Raw genomic sequence first — 21,384 nt, 5'->3', positions numbered from 1 at the left:
TGGTGGTGAGGAAGCTGGAGCTCTGCGAGCCCCAGGCAGCCAAGCCTTGGAACTGACACTGGCCTGGAAGATCTGCACAGCAGACTGGTATTAAAGAAAAAGCATGAGAAATCAGGAAATGGAATAGTTTTGGTATTTCCTAAAGATCAGAGTTTCCTATAAAATGAACGCTTGCCATGCAATTTCAAAATATGAAGACATTTGCCTTTCTTTAAGGCTTGTCAGAAACAGCTAATAAATAAAGATCAGGGCTTGGGAAGTTACCTCTTCAAACCTCTCTTAACGTGCTGCTTTGAGACTGGATTTCCGTAAGGTTGTTGAGCTGGCAGCTTTGGAGGGCTTGCTATGTGTTCCTTGGCTTGGGTTTTTTCAGGCATTACCTGGCATCAGATGTACACGACAACTCTGCAGGTTTGAGTGGCTACAAATTGAACAGCAATATCTTCTGTTCCATTTCTGCTTGGTTTTTGCACTGCCACTATTTCTGAGCTGAACATAAATTACCTGAGTTTAATTCATGACCCAAAGTTCAGTGCATTTCCCTAGAAATAGCATTCTCTGTTTGGGACACTATGCCAAAATTGCATTCCTGGAGCTGAACTCCTATCCCATCCAAGACATTTGTTCTACCCACATTTCCCATCATACTATTTTATACTATTTAGGTCATTTATATTTTCATGCTCCCACAGTTCTTAAATATTGCTTTGTTGCTTTGCAATTTTGCTCTTAACTGTGTTCTCTGAAGTCACCTTCAGACCTTTAAACACCTCCAAACGAAAAAAGCCATTTGACTTCAGTCCAAATTGCATTTAGTAGAAAAACTGCACTAAACCACTTGCATTCCTTGGACAGAAGGACAAACTGAAAGATGCCCAAACAAAGTATTATTTAGTCTAGCAGTTAGCTGGCAGGGACCATGAGGAAAACCTGCTGCTCTCTGCTTTAAATGTTGCTTTAATTAAAGTTAATAATAACGCTAATATTAATTCTATCCTATGCAAGATGTTTATCCCTGATCCCAGTTTGGTTGTAGATTTAATTCTAACTAACCTAATTCTAGTTTTAACTTCATCACAGCTGTCTGTCATGTCACAAGCACTTTATGTACAGAGAAAATACAAGACAGACATGAAATGTAGAAATTCTTCCCTTGGGGCTTTTTTATTTCCTATTGCAGAAATATTAATGAAAAAAATACTGATTGTTTTCCTTTTTTGTGTTCCGTGTGGCTTCCTTACAAGCCTCCTTCTTATCTCCACCACATACAGTTCAAAGCAGCACCACAACCAGCACGGACAAATGATGAAATTCTTAATATACTGACCAGATTTCCACTGGACATCCCAGCCATCAGTTCTAGCAGGGCAGCCGTGACAGCTGCCATGAACCACACCGCTAATCCCATTTGGGATCCACCACCTAATACATTATTTAATGATCTGTGAGATCCAGCTCCAGAACGACTGAAATGTCCAGGCTGCTCATAAAGCAGAAGATTGAGAAAATGAGGAACAGAAGAATCAAGAAATAAAATATACTTAGTAGGTAACAATTACATTTTGTGTTTTTCCTGCAGCAGGAAAGTGTAACCCCTTCCCTTTTCATTCAGAGAAAGGCTGCTGGGTGCCCAGGGAGACATCAGTCGCAGGGACAGTGATCATGCAGTGCCATCAACTGTTTGCTTCTGGTATCCACATCGACTGAGACCTATCGCTGTCAACAAAAATCACCAAAAAAATTTACAAAAACTCATCAGGATTTTATTTCTCAGTGAAAGTTTATTCATTTAAATACAATCTTTTGCTACAAATCTCAGGTTCACTTTTCTTGTGCAAGAAGCTGGACGCCTGAGGGCAGGTACCTCGCTGTTGAGAGCAGCAGCCGAAGCAGCTCAAGCACTTGTGCGTCTGCTGGGAACAACTTCCCTTAGTGCTGCTGCTCGCACAGGGAGTGGACGTGTTCCGCAACAGGCCACCCTTGACAATGAGGTTGTTCCCCTTCTTTTAACTAGTATTAATGCTAAGTAAGCTTAGTGCTAGAGAAGCATTTTGAAGACTGAAATCTTCTCTCTCTAGAAGTAGGTTTACTCTACACCTGTCTGCAACTCACTGTGAGCACATCAACAAGCGTGCTGCCACCTGCTAAAGCCAAATACCATTTGTGCTTCTTCACACTTATTTACCTGAAATGTGTCTCTTTGGGAAAACGCAGAGCAGTGCATTTTCTATTGGAGAGCTGGGCAGGCTGGTCTCTGGGTTGAGCTTGTTTATTCACAGATTGAGCCTGTCCCTGAGATAAAGGCTGTTCTTGCACAAAGTTTTAGATCCTTAGAGCCATGTCAAGCCAATCCGTTCTTCCTCCTATGAAAGGTGACACTTTGAAAGATTTGCTGCTGTTGCAACATGTTTCAGAGCTGAGGTTTAGTGTTAGTTCCAGCCTTCACCCTTCTGTGCCTGGAGAAACTGCAGGATGCATTGCTTATCTCTCCCACCGAACCAGGGATACATGGAGCATGAAGACGCCAGGGTAAGAGAAGCTCATGGAGGAATGAACTGTATTATTAAGACAGTTGTCTCAGTGGCCTCTGGCCCAACAGGGACTGAGCCACAGGAGCAGCAGCATGCTCTGTAAAAGCAGAGGGTGGTATTTTCACCTCTGTAACTACACGGTGCTGAATTGCTCTACCTGGGTAGTGCGATGGAGAATGCACGGTCCAAAAATACCAGCTAAGAAGAACTGCAAGCACTGCAGAGGCAATGAGTGGAATTTGATCTGGACAAATTGGAAGAGCAGTACGAAGGGAGCTAGGCGAACCTTGCTGGAAGAGGCATGAGCTGTGACAGCACGGGCAGGGCAGTGACGAGCTAGAGTAGGCAGCAAGGTGAGAAGGTTGAGGGAGGTACAGCAGGCGACTAAACGAACAGGCGTTGACAGTACACTTCTACAAACCAAGTATTGTATGCAGATATACGTGAAAGGAGCATCGAATACAAGTAATTCTGCCATGAACCAGCACTCCCAAGGCCTCAGCAAGGACACTGGGAATGGGCCGGATGGAAACTGCGAAAATAGGGGCTATGGAGAAGATTAGGGGAAAACCAAGTTTCGCCTAGAGAAGAAAAAAGAAGAGAGAGATGACAATAACTGATCTAGCTGATTCAGTGTTTGCAGCTGAAGATAACTCACGGGTGAGTTATCTTCAAGTAATTTTCCTCCTGACTTTCCAAAGTAATTAACCTTTGGACTGAGACTAAGCAGGAAACTAATGAAGTCCTTCCAGCACCAAGAAGGAATCTGACAGTGACTTTGATGGGACGAGGATTGTATCTGAAAGTATAAGAGAAAATTGGGTTCCAGGCTACTGTAACTGAACAGACTGCCTTTCAGCACCAATAATAATGCTTTGACAAGTGGTGCTGCTATAAACATGAGGCTTGGGAGCAGGGAGAGGTTGTGTTCAGTCACTCCTTATCCGAAAAGATGACATGCATTATAAAATCGAACTCTTTTCCTTGGATTCATTCTTGGAGACCAAGCTAGCCTTTTCCTCATGCCCCCAAAATGCTCTCTCTTGTCATTTGTCGAGTAAATGTCATTTATTACAGTTGCATAAAACTTATCTAGCCAATAAGGATCTTGTTTTTTTCAGTGAAAACATGCAATTTAAATTGTAGGGAGGAGCCACTACTTAAAGAGTGTTTAAAGGTGATCTTGCAATTCAAAGCATTTGTGAACTTTTACTTATATGATGGTGCACAGAATGGCACCCACTGTCTGTGGTCTGCAGAGATGTCCCTTATCTTGAGGTTCAGCCAGAGAACAGTAGTGAGAAATGGCAAGAAAACCAAAAATGCTGCCTTCTTGTTACTTGAGAGGTTGCTGCACTTCCCAGCCAGAGCAGGTCTCTCCCCTAGACACCCTGCCCACCTCTTTATTGCGGCCAGAGACGCACCAGGGATTGCCCTACGTCTGCGGAACAAAACAAAGAACGCACAGTCTAACGGGTGCCGAGGTGTGACAGAATAAGCAGGCCTTATTCTGGGTGGCTTTACGCAGCAGGGGAGGCCGACAGGCCCTCGGTCACCTCGGCCTCCCCGCGCACCACCACCTTGGGGCGGCAGCGCCGCGCTGAGGGAAGGCACCCACCCTCCGGCCTGGCCGAGCCCCCTTCCCCGGGCGACGGTGGGCGCTTCCGGGCCGGGCCCGGCCGGGGCTGCCCGGCGGCGGCTGAGGGGGCTGAGGCGGCGGGTGGGCCGGGGCGAGCGGAGGGGGCCGAGCCCCCTGCCGTCGCTATAGCAACCGAGAGCCGGCTGGCGCCCGCGGCCCCGCCGGCCCAATGGGGAGGCAGGAGGGGCGGTGGCGCCCCCCCCGGCGCCGGAAGGGGCGTGTCGGCAGCGCCGGAAGCGGGGCCGGAGCGCCGCAGGGTGTGTGTGCGTGCGCCGAGCGGCTGCCGCGCTCCGAGTCGCCTCGCCCGCCGGGATCCAGGCCGCGGTGCCGCCGCCCTCGCCAGGTGAGGGTCCCGGGCCACTCCCCGCGGCCCCGCCCGGGTTCCCCCTCCCTTCTCCCGCCGCTGGGGTTGGGCCGCTGCGGCCCCGCTGGCGTTCGCGGGACTGTGCGGGGGAGGCCTCCCCGGCCTGGCCCCCGCCTCCCCGCCGGACGGGCCCGCTCTTTCCCGCCGACCGGGCCGGCGCAGCCCCGCGGCGGGGAGGGGTGTCGGAGCCCGCAGCAGGCCGCGGGGGCTGCCTCCGGCGCGTTGCGGGAGGGTCGCGGCGCGGAGGCGGGGGGGGTGGCGGGTCCTGCCTCCCTCCCTCCTCCCCGCTCCGAGTAACGGTGTGACCCTCCCTCGGCTGCCGCTGCGGAGCCCGAGCGGGGGGCGGCGCCGCCTCCTCCCGGAGCGCCCGGCCCTGCCCCGCCCTGAGTGAGTCACTGGCTCCCCGGAGGGCGAGGCCGGCCGCGCACACCTGTACCGAGCGGGCAGCGGCGGCGAAGGGCTCCCCTGCCCGGCGGCCGGGGGAGGAAGGAGAGCAAGGCCGCTCCTCGTCAGGGTCAGTATCGGTCACAGCCCTCCTCTGCCCGAGGGCTCCTGCGTTCACGGCCCGAAACCGGGAGAGGGGTTGGGGTGTCCTCGCAGCCTCCCCAAACCCGGGGCTCTGTGCCCCGCCGAAATGCTGGGCCCCTTCACCGTGAGAGGGGAGGTGCCGCGTCCGCACCGGTCGGTATGAGCCTGCTCACGGAGGACCAGAGGCGATCGCAGGAATGTCGTGAATGCTTTAGAAGGAAAGAAAATGATTTTATTGTTATTTTCCAATTTTAATCATTTATGACCATTTGGGAATAAAGATGCGTTTAGGCAGGACTCCAGAGGGAAAGAAGGTTGCTTCAGGCCAGCCCCGGTGTACAAAAAGGCTGGGCAGTAACCCCAAACTAACAACCGTAGGTTTTATTTGAAGTATGTCTAATCAGAGATTAATTGGGATGATGACATGTCAGTGGCATACACTCACTGTGTTAACGTGTGGGAGCAAAAAGAGATCTAATGCAAAGATCACAATATAAATTGGTTGTTTTCAGTTAAATTCCTTGTTAATAGTTAAAATAACTTTTGTGGTGGTAGGAAAACAAACTGCAAATCACACAGCACCATAAAAGCTAAATTCCTACATAAAAATATCAGAGAGTTTGAGAACATTTGTAAGGTTTTGTAACTTTGGTGGCCATAGGAATATTTGTGTCTTTACGTGTTCACTGCTGCAGGACACCTCAGTCAGAAATTTTAATACTTCTTTATGAAAAAAAAAAACTTGCTTTTATTTTAAAATAACAATGAGACATAAACTGGTCTGGAAAAGAAAACAAGTAAGAATACTAGTGCCTTTTTCATTCTTCATATTAAAGGACTGCAAAAATATAGCCTGTATAATATTTTGTTTATTAAATTGGTACTGATAAAGTGATAGACTCGTTGCACAGATGGGCCTGGTGCGGTTTTCTCAACCTCATTATGTCAGTACCGCATGTTCTGATCTCTGCTATTTTGATGTTGAGTCTTTTTTTTTTTTTTTTTTTTCCCTAAGCAGGCCTTTGCCAGTATGCAGCTTTTTGTGCTGCATGTGAATAAACTCAGATGAGGAGGAGTTAAGTAAATAATGATTTGAATAATAAGGTAAAGAGCTAGTGCTCTAATCTGTCTGGTATCCTAATACATCCCAGTAAGACTAGGCGTTATAGTAGTGTGTCTTTTACATGGCCGCACTTTTTGCCCCACCCTGTAACATAAATACTCTCCGTTTATTATTAACAAAAGCGATTTACCTGTGATAGGAATATATTAGTTTGGCATGAACTTTATGCCTGGGGGAAGAATTTTTGGGATAAGTCACTATTTCTACCTGGACTCTAGCCAAAACCAATTCTGCTAGTTGGAAGAGAAAGGTGTTACCGCGTAAGTATGTTGTGCTTTGGAACTGCGTGCTTGTCTCCACCTGCAGCTGTCCTGTGCGAAGTGCCGTAGGCATGTAGCAGTGCAGTGCTTTTCAGCCTGCGGTCCCTCGCTTAAGTTACGTTAATTGGCTACTGTCACTAAATTTAAGTTGTCTACACAATATGAGTATCCGTACATGCTATTGGTACTTGTCATAGATATTTCATAATTGTCTATGGAGACTGAAAACTGTTGAATGCCATTTTATTAAAAAAATATATTGGTTGGTTTTAGGAAGCAGCAAGTAATGATGGCAGAAGATGGCCAGAGAAGGTTTAGACATGGCTTTATGGAATGTTAATTTTATCTGAACATTTGCATAAGATTGGAGCTGAAGGCCAGCATAGACGCTTAATCGGTAGATGCAGAGGAGGCTAAAGTTATGTACAGCACAAGGTCAGCAAGAATATCACAACTATGAAGTCATTTTTCCTTTTTCCCTCATTATGTTTGCAGTGTATTTTACTGAACTTGTTGTTATACCCAAACTCTTGACAGATGTGGAAGATTTCACTGGTCAGATCTTAACAGACACATTCATTTTCTAATCAGTTATTTAACAAGACATGGTAGCCTTTGAGGGAACCAGAATAGAGAAACACAACTAATGAAGTGAAATGTCTAATACTCCAATAAAGCAAGGAAGGTTTCTTGCACTCCATTTAAAGAGTTGATTCCTTTCCTATAAAGAATATCTATTGGGAGCGATGTCTCCTTGACAGTGAATGCCATCAACATCGCGCAGATACTTGTGTCAGCATGCGTGTACCCAAATAATGGAGAAGGATTTTCCATTTGTTTTAGAAATAGTATCTCCAAAGCTTTTACTCTCTGTAATTATAGAACTGTAATTTGAAATACCACTCACCTCATGTGACTGTTTAATTTTGGAATGAATTGCCCATCCAGAAATCAAATAAGGTATGTTCACGTATTGCTGGAAGATTGAACTACAAGTTCTGTACCAGTCTGCTGCTTTTCCTGTTATAATTTGACTGGACTTACAAAGTTTGTGATGGAGAAGTATGATTGCATCCCATTTCACCAAATCCGGTTTTACATTCAGGAAACATGAATGTAAAAGTGATTTTTTTTCACAGTGAAACATGCAGGTCTGTTAACCTGTATGTCTACTTGACTCACTAGGGACCAGTATGTCAAACCAGTAACCACACTGCTTTCTCACCAATTTTTTTTTTTTTTTAACAAAGTGGAAGTGTTTGCCTGATAGATTCTAATGCTTGCTATAAAGAGAAAAGCAGTACACAAAAATCAATGACTTAATTAGCATCAGAAGAACAGGTCATCGAGAGCAACAGACTTCAGACCAACATAGGCTTGTTAGTATTGCCTTGTCAGTTCAATATGTTATATAAGCCAGATTTTTTTTCAGTGTCAGTTTTCGTTTGATTTCTGTGGACTTTAAACACAGTTACTTCTGATCTGTTTGGCTTTGTCCTAAACAGCTCATCGAGATTGAAAACAATAAAAGCTACGAAGCGGAGGTAGTAACTGCTGAGCAGTAAGATGTAGTTCTCCTCAAGCTCCTGCAGTCTGCTGAAGAATGTTATCTGTACATTTTACTCCTCAGCTGTTAACTGAGATGTAAACCTCCAGTTCTGTGTGTCCATCCACTCTTGTAAGATCTGTGGGCGTACTGACTTCGGGTGCTGTTCCCAGAATGGTGGCATCATTCCCTTCTTCCTGCATCTTCTACAAAAAGTAGCAAGGCAGTTACAAACTAATGTGTTTTACAGGTTCTGACTTTTGATTCTCTACTTTTGATGCTTTGTAATATGTTTCAGAGTCTTGTCTACACAGGTGTAAAGCTTTTCTGGGGGTGGGAAGTAAGCAGTTGCAAGTTTTAGTACCTGTATACATGCTGTTCTGCATTTGTAAGAGTGATTGAAAGAACTTGGCTGTATGGGAGATAGAGGGGAAAAATAATGAAAAAAAAATGTATTTTGAGTGTGGGATTCAGGGCAATTCAAATTTCTGGCAGCTGGTACTATTAGCTGTAACTGTTGGTTGGTGGTTGGCATTCCTTGTTGTAAATAGCGTCCAGCCACTTCTTTTTGGACGGCTACTAAGTTGTGGTTTGACAGATTCTTAAGAAGACAGCGTCTTAAGAATTTGAAATGTATTAACGCATCTAATACGAGAATCTTCTGCTTAGAATGGGCAACTTTCAGGACTCCTCCATGGCTGTGATCTGCACGTCTCCGTTCCTTTTTCCATCTTCCCTTTTTCCCCCCTTGCCAACATGGCATGGCTTCATTAGTCCTAGAATAGATCATCCTGTTGGCCTCCTTCATCACCTCTGTGTGTTTTGCTCCTAGCTGCAGGTAGCCTCTGTTAGATGGCTTCTGTTTGTGGCCTAGGAGTATTTTTAGCTGTAGGCTTTGCTTGTTTCGGACCGTGGTACACCGATCCATTGTTAGTGTGGCTTTCATCTCCTCTATGGGAGGGACCAGTTATAACTGATAGTTGCTTCTTTGCCTTTTCAAACATCACTCCTTTCCTTGTATCTTTTTTTCCTTCTGGCAAACACTTCCCTCTTTCGGAGCTCAAGCCAGCATAGCTCTGCAAAGCTCTCTCCAAGCTTCTAACAAGGTAAGCAATGGAGAATCAAATGAGGATTTTTAAGTGTTCCTTTATGCAGCACGCTGTGAACGAAATAATGGTAGGTTTACTGTCAATTGCGGTTATTTTGGTGTGGGCAATGATTTTCTTACTGCATTTAAGTTCTGTTAAATCCATGTTATTGAATAGTACTTTGTGTTTCATAGCAAACCTCCTAACGGTACAGATACTAAGATGAATTAAGTAAACAACTCAAGCCCCTGTATACTCAATTTTTATGTCAGAACTAAGCCAGTGAAGTTCTGAGGAACTCCATCTTCAGTAATCGTTTTGAGTCACATGTAAGATGTGCATAAATTAGTTACACTACTGAGGAAAGTTGTTTGATGAGAAACAACATTCTAATGCTTTGTGCTGGTATTTCACCTGTATAATTGATATGTTCAACTGGTTTTTGGATCTCTTTTATCCACTAGGTCTTTATGCCCTTGCGGTTCCCTCTGATTTCCTTCATGTGTCCTTATATGAACCCATTGACTTCCATGAGCTGACTTGCATCTACAGATAAATATGTCAGTGAGCTTGATAAAACAAACTCTGCACCATTTCTAAACTAAACTCTATACTGCTTGTAAACATAATTCTGCATGGATTACTTGTCTGCAAATCAGCCCACTATTGCCAAACCGTAGATCAAAGATAATACTGACCTTTCAATGGCAAAACATAAACTCCGTTGGAGCTACTTGCCTCTGAACTTCAACAAGCAGGCTTTTTCTACAAAATAATTGCATTCCAGAAGAAGAGGAGGAGGAGGAGAAGATAAGATGGTTGCAATAGAAATGCTTCTAGAAGCTGTGCAGGCTGTTACTAGAACTGCTCTGAAACTGTTTTGTTTAAATGTCCTGTTATTTAATGTTGACTCTTGTAACATAAAAAGCATTCTTCAGGTGTACTTTGTTCATGTTCAGATTTTAGTGAGTGGGTAGGGAAAATGCCACTCGCAAATTACTTCCTGTGTTAAGCACATAGTCTAAATTTAGTGCTGAGTTAAGGGAATGGTTTACTATGTTTGATAGACTCAACAGTGAAAAGTGGCATGGGTTCTCTCTATGGTAAATGGTCTGCTGATTTCCTGAGGCTTGTTATGTATCGGTACTAAGACACACTTCAGAATAGGGTGAATAAATTCACATCTCAAACTCCACTTATCCCTCTCCATCCTCAGAAGCTATTCTTTTGATAAGTCTGCAGAAGCCAATGGTAATATAACATATCCCCATGGTAAACGCCTCTTGGGAAAGACAGAGCCAAATTAATCAGCTTTACAAGAACTTGTCATGCTGCTACCACAGTCAGTCTGTCTTGTTGAGGGCTTCAGTCTGAGTCTGTATGTAGCCTTTTAGTAGGTGCCAGAATCCACTGGTTTAAATGCAGTATTTGAAATGGAACTGAACTGCAGCCCAACTTTACTCTACAAGTCTGCAAGAGGTCTCTTTCCAGGAGGCTGGTTTTAGCGTTACGTATCCTTACTGAGTGCCTCACATGGATGGATGCATTAGGCTAGGTCTACAGAGGATCAAACGCAAGCAGGAGTGAGTGTGACTTGCAAATATATAGCAGGTAGGATATTTGGTTGCTGGGTTTACTTCAAGAGCTTTCATGTGAAATAACGTTTGACTTGATATCTTGGGTGGTTTGGGTTTTTTTCCCCCCTAAAGTGGAGGATCTTCAGCTGGAGGGATTGAATATGCTTATCTCAAAATAATTTTGTAATTCCTTGGCAGTAGGAAACTCTGAAACTGTTCATACACACGATGGGAATTTGGGTCTGCATCTTGTCCTGGTTGAGGATTTAGTATAGGGGACTGGTTTCCCTGTATAATAGTGTGGTAGGTGATACTTGGATTAAAATACAAGCAGTGTGTGTGAGATGTTCTACATCAGGAGCCTGTCAGACTGGGATCTTCAAAGGAGAGAGCTGGGGAAAAGGCTACAGCAATCGCTTTCAGCCTGTTGGTCCTTTCTAATAGGGCTGTAGGTGCTTGTCTAATGAACAGGAGCCTATGAAAGACAATTGTAAACTTATTGTTCTTGTTTGCTTTTTACTGTTCTTTTAGAAGTTGCTTTTAGGCTGTTAGATCTCAGCCTGAAAACTTCTCATCTGGACAGTGAGAGTCCTGATTTAGGGATTTAGGGAGTTGGAGAGGAGCAGTATTGCTCAGTACTGACAAGAATATCAGTTCTGGGTCTGTCCGAAAGTGAACCTATGCACCTGGAGAAATTTTACAGATGAATTTGGGGTGTCTGGGAATTTGCCTTTATCATAGTAAGTGGACCTCAGTACCTCACAAAGAAACTTGTTTCAGTTCTCCTGTCAACCTGGCCCTAGGTGGTTGAGTATAAGGTTGGTAGCTCAGTGGCCGAGTTAACTGTATGTTAGCATCGTCTTGTAGAAGTAAGCAACGCTCTCAAGCTGCCTCACTGACACGTTCCTTACTAACTTCATTTCTCATTGCTTAAGCTCTTCAGGGGCCCTGAGGTCATGTGATGTGTTTTTCTTGGCTTCAGTTGCTAAACTACATTATCCGAAATGATAAACAAATTGTTTCCAGATAAGCATTTAGTTTTTCAGTAGTAACCATCACGTGGGCCATGTCCCATTTGGTTTTTGTATTGTTTGAAAGGTCTTGAAAACCTGCGATTGCAGCCACCATAGCTGTGTAGAATTGTCCATTACATGTACATTGATGCACGTATAAAACCCCCTATTTTCTGGTAGAACAGTGTAAAAGTACTTTCCATAGTTGCTAACAACTACAGCTTTACTGAATATTTATGTAAATGCACACAAATATGTCTGGTAGTGTGCAAAAAATCTTCAGTGTCAGGAGGAGCTGTCCAGTGCTTCAATGCTCCTAAAGAGTTGCTGTTGTATAATAGTGAGAGGGAAACAAACAAACAAAAAAAAACCAGAAACCAACCCAAACTGGTGATTTCTGGGTTAGAACATACAGTGCCTTCCAGGCTGAGCTGTGGCCAGTATAGGAAAGGGGAGAGATTTACATAGGGAACATATTGATGTGCTGTGCTTAATGCCAATATGAATTTTGCTCCATTTTGAAGACTAATGCTTACAGATCTTCAGGATTGTGATTAGTCATTTACGCATAGAAATTGCACATATTTGGAAAAATGTCAAATAAATTTTTAAAAAGAAACCCTTCGTATTACTTTATTAGAGTTGATAGATTTCCCACTTATTAATGACTATGAGTTCTGCTTCACCCTTCAGCATTAACTGTGCAAACAGTCAAGAGACATTTTTCTCTATTTTTATTCCCCATTAATTACAGGAGAGCCATGGATAAAAGTGAGTTGGTACAGAAAGCCAAACTGGCCGAACAGGCTGAGCGTTACGATGACATGGCTGCTGCTATGAAGGCTGTCACTGAGCAAGGACATGAACTGTCCAACGAAGAAAGAAATCTACTCTCAGTTGCCTACAAGAATGTGGTTGGTGCCCGTCGCTCGTCCTGGCGTGTAATTTCCAGCATTGAACAGAAAACAGAGAGGAATGAGAAGAAACAGCAGATGGGAAGAGAATATCGTGAGAAAATTGAGGCTGAATTGCAGGATATCTGCAATGATGTTCTGGTAATAATCCAACAGCAAAAATAACAGTAGTTAGTACTGCAGCGTTCTTCAGAGAGGCTTAAGGAATCTTCCTTGTGCTGGAGACACTGCAGCACCTTAGCGGGGGAGTAATTTTGCATAGACACATACTTGGGTACGATTCTAGCTCCTAAGTCATTTAGCTTGTTTCTTAGGGAATTTGTTATAAAATAGCATTTATTTTTTTAATAGAAAAAAGCAAACAAGGCAGTATTGAAGACCCCTAACTGCTGGCTGGGAGTCAGATGAAAACAAATTTACATCTCAGGCACTGCATGAGCCCTGCTAAAAAGCCTACCATTTAAGTTCTTTCATTAATGAATGCTGATGTTCTGAGGCTTGCTTAGTACCTTTTGGGGATGGAGAAGGTGTGTACTTCTTCCCCAAAACCGGTTTTGCTATTTCTTTCACTTGGATGGAGGGGATTTTTTTTATTGCCATTCAGTTTGCTAGAGATCTGTCAGGAGCAGTTGCTGTCAGTACTGTCAGTCTTTGCATCTCTCTCTGAATGCACACGTGCTGACTGCGCCACTGTTCAGCTTTTCAGCTGGAGTTGCAGATACAATCAATTTGTTGTGGATGATTTCACTGCTCTGTATAGAATTCAAGTCTGTGGCAGCAAAAGTGACCAGACTTCACTAACGTCAAGCTGCTGCTTTTCATTAGCCTGGGTGTGGACATTGGTTTGCAGCAGTGTATTTCAAGGAAAATCTTTGCAGTCTTAAGCCCTGTGATAGCCATTAGGTTCTGCAGGAGAGAATTGTGGATAGTCTCAACGTAAGGCTAATCCAGGGATTAGGATACAAGTAGTTTCTCTTTTTTTCTGAGTTTAGACAACAGTAGGCAAAGTGATTAACGTGTGAGTATACGTAAGTCATTGTTAATGTTCTAACAGTTTGTGCTTACCATTGTAATGAAGGCTCTGTTTCAGACATTATTTTTATGACTTGGGGAAAAAAAAAGTGATGTTTCCTTTCTCAGGAACTCCTGGATAAATACCTTATTGTCAATGCCACGCAGCCAGAAAGCAAGGTCTTCTATTTGAAAATGAAAGGCGATTACTACAGATACCTCTCAGAGGTGGCATCTGGGGACAATAAGCAAAGTAAGTAGAGATGAAATCTCTCATTCTGCTGGGGCCCGAGCAGAACAAAATATGTAAAATACTTGTGTTCTTTTCCCCTGACATGAAGTATTTGTTTATTTTCACTGCTGAAGATGGTGCAGTGCCAAGTCACTCTTAGAGAAAGACTTTACTGAAATTAATAGAAGTGATTGACAGGTGATCATCAAACCATTCAAATTCTGCTTGCAACCCCCGACCTCAGTGACTGATTTTTGACTATATTTGGCAGTGTCAAATCGTTTTTCTGGAGGATGTGTTTTTTCTCATGGCAAATGCTTTGTTCCTATCACCTGTTGCTTAAACTATGAATTTAGCTCACAAATCTTCACTGTTTGGAAGGTTTCTGTGTGCAAATATGGGATATTGGCTTACTGGGTCCTAAGACAATTATTCCTGAAATATTAAAGTAATGCTGAACTGTGCCTGAATTCCTGGTGAGTGTCTGATGTAGTCCATGTCTTGCAAACTCGGTTTGATGCCATTCTGGAGCTTATTGTTACCCATTAGCTAGGAAGTGACTGTTGTCTTTTCCTCTGAAACCCCAAACTGAAATAGAAAATTCATGACCTACCTGCTAAATGTTTCCTTCATTTTAACTGGGTAGTTTAGATATCTCTTCTTCCCCATATGGTTTTGTCTGGATTTTTTATTCAGAACTACTACTTTTTCAGCTAGGCTGGAAGTGAGTGTTTCATCACAGTATGCTTTGGCTTCAGAAGAGCTTGTGTGCATTCAGATTGGTTGGAATTTATTTTGAATAAATTTCATTTTAAGTCTCTATTAAAATGTTGACCTTAATTGCTGTATCTCAAAGCTTTATCTGAACAAATATTTCTGCCTTAATAGTTCAGCCACTGGGAGGCTTTTATATCTGAAAACATTGAAAGAAGCGTGTGTGCGTATGTAATTCTATGGATTTTTGGTGGCACGGTAGTCTAGACCAAGAATATAATAGCTTCCCTCACAAAGCACAGGGATGTACTCTGCATTAATATGATTGTAATTACTTCTTGCAGCAACGGTAGCAAACTCTCAGCAAGCTTACCAGGAGGCGTTTGAAATTAGCAAGAAAGAGATGCAGCCAACACACCCCATTCGACTCGGTTTGGCTCTAAATTTCTCTGTCTTCTACTATGAGATACTAAATTCTCCTGAAAAAGCCTGTAACCTGGCAAAGACGGTAAGCAGAGTCTTCATATTATCAGTTTTTGTGGAGGCTAAGGAGATAATTATGTGATTACAGTAGTACTTTGTAGATGATTACACATTTTTGTATCAAATTCCTTAAAAATGCTGTAATCTTTAAACTATTGCCATCTCAGTATATATTCAGGTAAATTGGATAACTTAGCTAGGTCCTTGTCTATCTGGTGTGTACGTGCTTCTCGCTCCAGAGACCAAAAAGAGCTTGTGTGGTGGGTTGTGCCAAAGAAATGACTAGTCATTTTTGTCTTCTTTTGTCTTCCTTCTCCTTAAAATACAATTAGAGTCTTCTAAGTGGAGCTTTTTGCATCTGTGAAAGTTACCTGGTAGTAACTTGAATAACATGGCATTAGGTGAACCTCTGTGTTCTTAATATGCACTTCAATAATACTTTCTAACAAGTAATGTTTTGCTGTGCAAAGCTGCTGTTCCTGCTTTTCTAGTTAATATGCTTACATCTGTTTGAAGCCTCAGTGAAGAAATAGCATTTAGTCATAGCTTTCAGCTCTCAGACTTGCAGCATGGGCTTTCACGTGTAATAGATCAATGGGAAGAATGGCTTTATTAATCTCTAGTGGAACATACCTGATTTCCTATGCTGTTTTGAAAAGAAATCCGAAACCTTCCACCCTACCATCAAAAAACCCTTGTCTTCCGTTTTCTTGCCTACTTAATCATGTACAATATACATAGATCAATTTAATGGTACCTTTGTCTTTTGCTGCCAGTTTAGACCAGTGAGACTTGAATTTTTAATGAAAGTATTGCTTTTAAGTGTTGTTCTTAAACGTGACTTCAAGCTGTGTGAATTATTCTTCAGTATGACAGAGAGTGCGCTTGCCTCTTCAGTATGGCTTATGTTTTCCCACTGGTTGTCTAGTGATCTGGTGCTCACTTTGGTTTACGGTTCTTCTCTTGGTGGAAAAGAAGAATACTGGAAGCTTTTCTCGTAGAATTTGAATAGTAATGTGACAAATTTGTAAGCTCTGTGTAAGCAGAAGCAAATCCAGAGAATGGAGTGTGAAGGTGTTTTGTCTTGCGTATTTTTAGGCATTTGATGAAGCGATAGCAGAGCTGGACACGCTGAACGAAGAGTCGTACAAGGACAGCACTCTGATCATGCAGCTGCTTAGGGACAACCTCACTGTAAGTATCACAAGCAAACGGCTGCGCTGTTACTTCTTCAGGCTGCTGGGCGCCTCTGAGTGGGACTCAGCACCTGGAGGCTTTAGTTTTGTGCCATTAAAAGCCTTTTCTGAGGCATTAGCTGCATGTCTTAACTGCAGTGCTTTTTGTAACCAGACCAGTTAGACTTGCTTGTTTCAACCAGAAATCCCTCGTTAACCACTGTAACAAACTCAGATTTTTGGTAACACAAAGTGGAGTCTGTTCTCAACAGCCAGCTTTATGTTGAGCTTGCAAACTTGCGCTGGCTTTTAACTTATCTTCTACTCATTTTCTAGTTCATTAATTATTCTTTAGCTTTACTGTTACATTCAGTTCTGTATAGCTCGTAGCTGAGAAAATTGCACAGCTCCTGCTAATTATGCTGCCTTTCCTTTCCTGACAATTGTAATTAACTGCGTGCTTTCAACATAAACATGTGTTTGTATTTTCTTACAGCTATGGACGTCGGAAAACCAAGGAGATGAAGGGGACGCTGGGGAGGGAGAGAACTAATGGCTGTCACGCTTCACTATATGTTCAATGTCACCCTGTATCCTACACATATATCCCTTTGTGCGACAAGCAAAAAGAATAGTACATCGACTTTCACAACCTCAACGTAGCAAAAACTGTCTGTGGGGTAAAAACGGTTGGTGTTTTGCGTACTTAAAGCGGAGGTCGGTTATTACAATGGCATTCCGAACTTTCCTATTATGAACATTTACAGTTATGATTACCGTGTTTATATTTTTAACTGAACACTGTGATTATGGGTTTTGTGATTGCAATTGACTTTACAAAACTCTTACTGGTAGAAAAGTAGACATCAATTATGTAACTCTGGCAAGCTTAATTTGGCACCAAAATAGTCGAAGTACAATTCTGTTGTAAAGTTGTACAGAAAGTTATAGAGATTCTATTGTGACACTGGGGCATGGAAGGAAAACGATCCGATGTATGGCATTCCAGTTAGTAACACTGCTATCGATTAGTTTAACAGGCACACTCTGTAGACATTTGTAACCGAGTCTGAGGCACCGCTTTCAGTCAAAAGCTCACTTTGTCAATCCTGTCTTTCTGGGGATGGGGTTTGTTTTGGGGAGGAGGGTAATGGGGGAGTTAGCAGCTTGATTTCCAAATTCTTTACACTGGCAGATAACTGGGATTTGACTTCTAAAAGCGCTTTCATGCTCATATGACATGCATGACTTAAGCCCCTTTCCCACAGCAATAACTTACCTGATTATACCTTAGATATTCTTCAGTAGTGAGAAGTCTTGGTTCACTGCCATGGACTTGCAATAGGAGAAGATTCAATTTTTTGAATGGCCTTATTAGTTTGGATGATACCATGAAGTGATGATCTGCCACTTTTGCATTACTTTACTCTTAGGTGAATCGACATCTCCATGGTATTCCTGTTTTGAATTTATCCTGAAAACTTCTTAAGGAATCCACTGAGCCATCTTTAAGTTCACTTTAGAGAAATTTTTCTCCCATTGGACTCTGTTCATCCTTGGCCCTCTCACCTGTTTAAACTCCATTAAAGCGATTTTGAACTCCCACATACGCGTCATCCTTTCTTTGATTGTGGGTGATGTCAGGATAGTGGGTGAGACCTGAGTCTGCTCGAGGACAGGTTTCTTTCCTGGATGTTTGAGAGCTGCCAGTGCTGCTCCAGTCATCAGCTCTGTCTGCCATTTTTTTGGTAGTACCAGGATCTGACTCAAATATTCAGGATTTCCCATTTATTGTACTGGAATGCAGTAACGCTTACAAGATTTGAGCTCCAAACGTCCTCACCTAGTTATGTTTCAAACATGTCCCATTAAATAAAACCTAATAAGAGTTACGTGAATAATGCAGTGGAAAAGATTAGGAGTAGTCACCTATCAGTCTCGCGGTATCATCCCCCTACCTTCACATTCCACTTAGGTATAGGATCCATCTGTTTGTCTGTCCATCTGTCTGCTGAAGAGAATTTCATGCACTGATTTTAAAACTCCCCTCTACTAGCTGAACAAATTGTGCAGTTAATACTTGGCGCTTGATAAATGCAGTAGTGAATGTGGAACCGAGCCTGTCTGTATATCTGGTAGCTCTTTTCGCTTTGTTTTTACTGACCAGTATTCTGCCTAAAGTTTGCTTCTGTGACGGTTATATTGCCTAGCACACACGTGGTTGTGAGAATAGTATAGCAAAAAGAAATACCTGGTTATTGATGTACTAGATTTGTGTATGTCTTTTAAACAGTTCTAGTTTCACCTTACACAAAATAATCAGGAAAGTGTAAAAGAATTCAAAAGTGAATAATAAAAAAAAATTTTATCAGTTGTTTGTGTCTGTTATCTTTGCTGTACTAGTGGCAAAAAAACTTGTGGTAGTAAAATCACCACTTTTCTTAAATGCACAGATCTTGGATTGTGTGAGTTGATTCATGGTTTCCAAATGGTGTGAATACTTAATTACTCATTCCTTTGCAGAGAGACTTCCCTGCACACCCTCCCAGATTTGTAGTAGAGAACACCACTTCTCATTTTTGTTGAGGTCGTACTTAACAATGTATTGTCATTGCAGGACTTAAATAGGTATTTAGAGTTTTTTTAACTCACCATGAGTCATTTCATATCATACAGTTGAACACACTGTACATGAGAAAAGTCTATCGGTTACATTTAAAGCTTTTTCCTCAGGGAATCTTTTAACCGCACAATTGTGAACGCAGGGTTAGCTCTTCAGCCGGCCCTCTATCAACCCGGCTGCACTAGTGAACTATAACCTGCATACACGCCGGTTAACTCTGCTGCTCTTGGCTGGTGGTGTGCAAAAGCACTACCAGGTGTGCAAACACCCATTTTAAGTGCAAGTGGAGGTGTCCTGGAAATGGAGTGCTTGAAGAGATGGAGAGGAGGTTGGTTGGGGCCGAAGCAAGTATCTTTCCTGCTCTCGAAGCCTCTCGCTCCTGCAGTGAGGCGGCGCAGGCGTGTGCTCAGTGGATGACGTCCCTTGGCTTTTGCTGCAAAGGCGTTATGCCAAAATCTAGGTGCTGATCAAGCACTGATCTGTCCTGTGCCATGGCTTTAGGTGGTGCTCCTTCTGTTCATATCTGTAATTAATGCTACTTTGTCATTTTCTCCAGCCTTTATAGACATACCTGCTCATAAATGATCTTATAGTGCATGGCAACTCCCAATCTGCTTGTGCTGATGATGTTGTCTGTTCCAAGAAGAAAAATTCCCGGGTCCTGCTAGCTGCTCCGGTTCATAGAGCACTTGTCCTGACTCAGTTATTTCAGATGACATCTCCCATCCTTACTTTCTCTTTTGGGGGATGATGAGCCTAGGAGACTGGTGTGCAGCATTGATGAGTTAAGGGAATATCTTAATTTTTCAAGTAATTGTATCATTTTGGGAAGGGGCACTCCAGCTGGCCCAGCCACAGTAAGAGTCTGGGTGTACTCTGCGTGTTTAAACCGACCTAATTGGTGCTGCGGCCGCTTCTCATTCCCAGCACTGATGCTCGTCTGACCTCTGGTGAGGCAGTTCAGTGTGGGGAACCACCAGAAGGCTTTTGGGAAGGCAGGTTTCTCCTGATCTGCACTGCAGCTGACCCTTCCGAGGGCACAGATGGGGTAGAGTTGAGCAACCACGCTTGGGTTAGTTTTCCTTTAACCATGTGGGATGGTGGTGTGTGAGAAGCTGAGGTTTCCTGAGCAGCGTTCCAGGACTCCATGGCACAGAGGAATCAGGTTTTTTTCATGAAATCTAGCAGACCTGTTCAGCTGACATCAACATGAGACACTCAACCTGCTGCATTAGCTTCCCTGCTTAAAAGCGTGGAAGCAGAGGGCTGTGAGGAACGGGTCTGGCCAAAACGTGGAGGTGCTGGTGACCCAGGCCCAGCACAGCCACCAGCAGTCATGTTGGGGAAGCTGCTGGTGGAACTGCCCTGCCCGCTGCCCTGGGCTCCTGTGCTTTTCATCCGGCATTTCGGCTGCACGGCAAGTTGTTTAACGACAAATCACCACCTCTCATACACGTACCATTATGTCCAGCACATAACGATGTGGATGAAGGTGACCTTACAACACTCGTGTGTCATCCAGACAGAATGACAGACAGACAGGTGATGGCAGAGGCCGGGTTCTGTATTCCGTTGGACGTTGAGGGAGTTTGCGTGTGTCTACCGATAAGGGACTCGTACCGAGCTGTGTATGTCTTAGCGGCTCCGGCCTGGATTTCTTAACCTGAGGGAATTACCTACCAGAACTTACAGGTGATTTCCTAAAAACGTGTAGGTGGAACACGCAGCGTTAGGAAGCGCTGTCAGCGTTCAAGTGCCAAACGCAGCACCGTCACCCTTCCGTTTATTTGCAGAGACACGAGAAACGCGGGCAGCTGCTCGACCTGCAATCGGGGGGCCGGGAAGGGGACGTAACTGCCGGCTCTCTGCCCACACCCGTTAGCTCCGCGGGCTGGGGGCTACCGGCAGCTTCCCCGGGGTTACCGGGGCCCTGCCCTGCTCGGGGCGGGGCCGGGCCGGGCCGCAGCTGGCGGAGGGCGGGGAGGGCCCCGTTCCGTCCCGCCCCCGCCGCCGCCGCGGGAAGAGGCGGGCGGTGCCGGCAGCCGCAGCCGGAGCGGCGCAGAGCCGAGCCGAGCCGAGCCCGCCGGAGCGCTCGGCGTGAGTGCGGGTCGGGTTCCGGCCGCCCAGCTCCGGTCCGGCGAGGGCGGTTTCTCCCGGGGCAGGGGGGGGGTCCTCCCGTGCCTGGCCCGGAGCGGAGCGGGGGGGTGGCCGGAGGGTCCCCGCCGGCGGAGCGGGGGCGGGCAGGGCGGGCAGCTCGCTCCTCCGCCCTGTGGCTGGCTGTGCGTGCCCCAGGGGCTCGGCGGCCGGCGGTGGTGGGGCTGTACCGCATCTCTGCTGGCTCCCGCCTCGGCCAGATCCCTGCTCGGTCCTCGCTGCTCTGCCTTGGTCCTCTCCCTCAGCTCCCTTCCCTCGCTCTCCGCCCCGGCAGCTGCAGAGGGATGCTGCGTTTGCTCGCTCCGCCTGTATCTGTCTTGCTGTCAGCATTGCCGTGAGGTCCTTGGAAGGTGCATCTTGGCTGCATGGGGGGTAGCGCCGTCTCAGGGAGCTGGTGCACAGCTCTCCC

At 44.5% G+C, this 21,384-nt stretch overlaps 1 protein-coding gene across 2 annotated transcripts; it reads left to right on the top strand.

The window, feature by feature from the left end:
• The first annotated feature begins 4,373 nt into the window (after positions 1-4,373).
• YWHAB (tyrosine 3-monooxygenase/tryptophan 5-monooxygenase activation protein beta) lies at positions 4,374-18,569 on the top strand. 2 transcript variants are annotated; one of them, XM_075769003.1, is made up of 6 exons: positions 4,374-4,513; positions 12,424-12,724; positions 13,724-13,847; positions 14,885-15,048; positions 16,122-16,217; positions 16,695-18,569. In XM_075769003.1, the coding sequence occupies exons 2-6, from the start codon at positions 12,431-12,433 to the stop codon at positions 16,749-16,751; spliced, it is 735 nt and encodes a 244-aa protein (XP_075625118.1). In that variant the 5' UTR covers positions 4,374-4,513; positions 12,424-12,430; the 3' UTR covers positions 16,752-18,569. The 2 variants fall into 2 exon arrangements, with proteins under 2 accessions (XP_075625118.1, XP_075625116.1); XM_075769001.1 differs by lacking the exon at positions 4,374-4,513 and adding an exon at positions 6,852-6,880.
• The last annotated feature ends 2,815 nt before the right edge of the window (positions 18,570-21,384 follow it).

The sequence above is a fragment of the Balearica regulorum genome, chromosome 16 (genome assembly GCF_011004875.1).
Source record: "Balearica regulorum gibbericeps isolate bBalReg1 chromosome 16, bBalReg1.pri, whole genome shotgun sequence".
NCBI lineage: Eukaryota > Metazoa > Chordata > Aves > Gruiformes > Gruidae > Balearica > Balearica regulorum.
Note: the sequence above shows the minus strand (reverse complement) of the source record. Positions and strands in the feature narration are given on the sequence as shown.

Coding starts and splice junctions, on each gene's coding strand:
- YWHAB (XM_075769001.1), top strand. Junction 15,049..16,121: donor CCTGTAACCTGGCAAAGACG/GTAAGCAGAGTC, acceptor GCGTATTTTTAG/GCATTTGATGAAGCGATAGC. Junction 16,218..16,694: donor TGCTTAGGGACAACCTCACT/GTAAGTATCACA, acceptor ATTTTCTTACAG/CTATGGACGTCGGAAAACCA.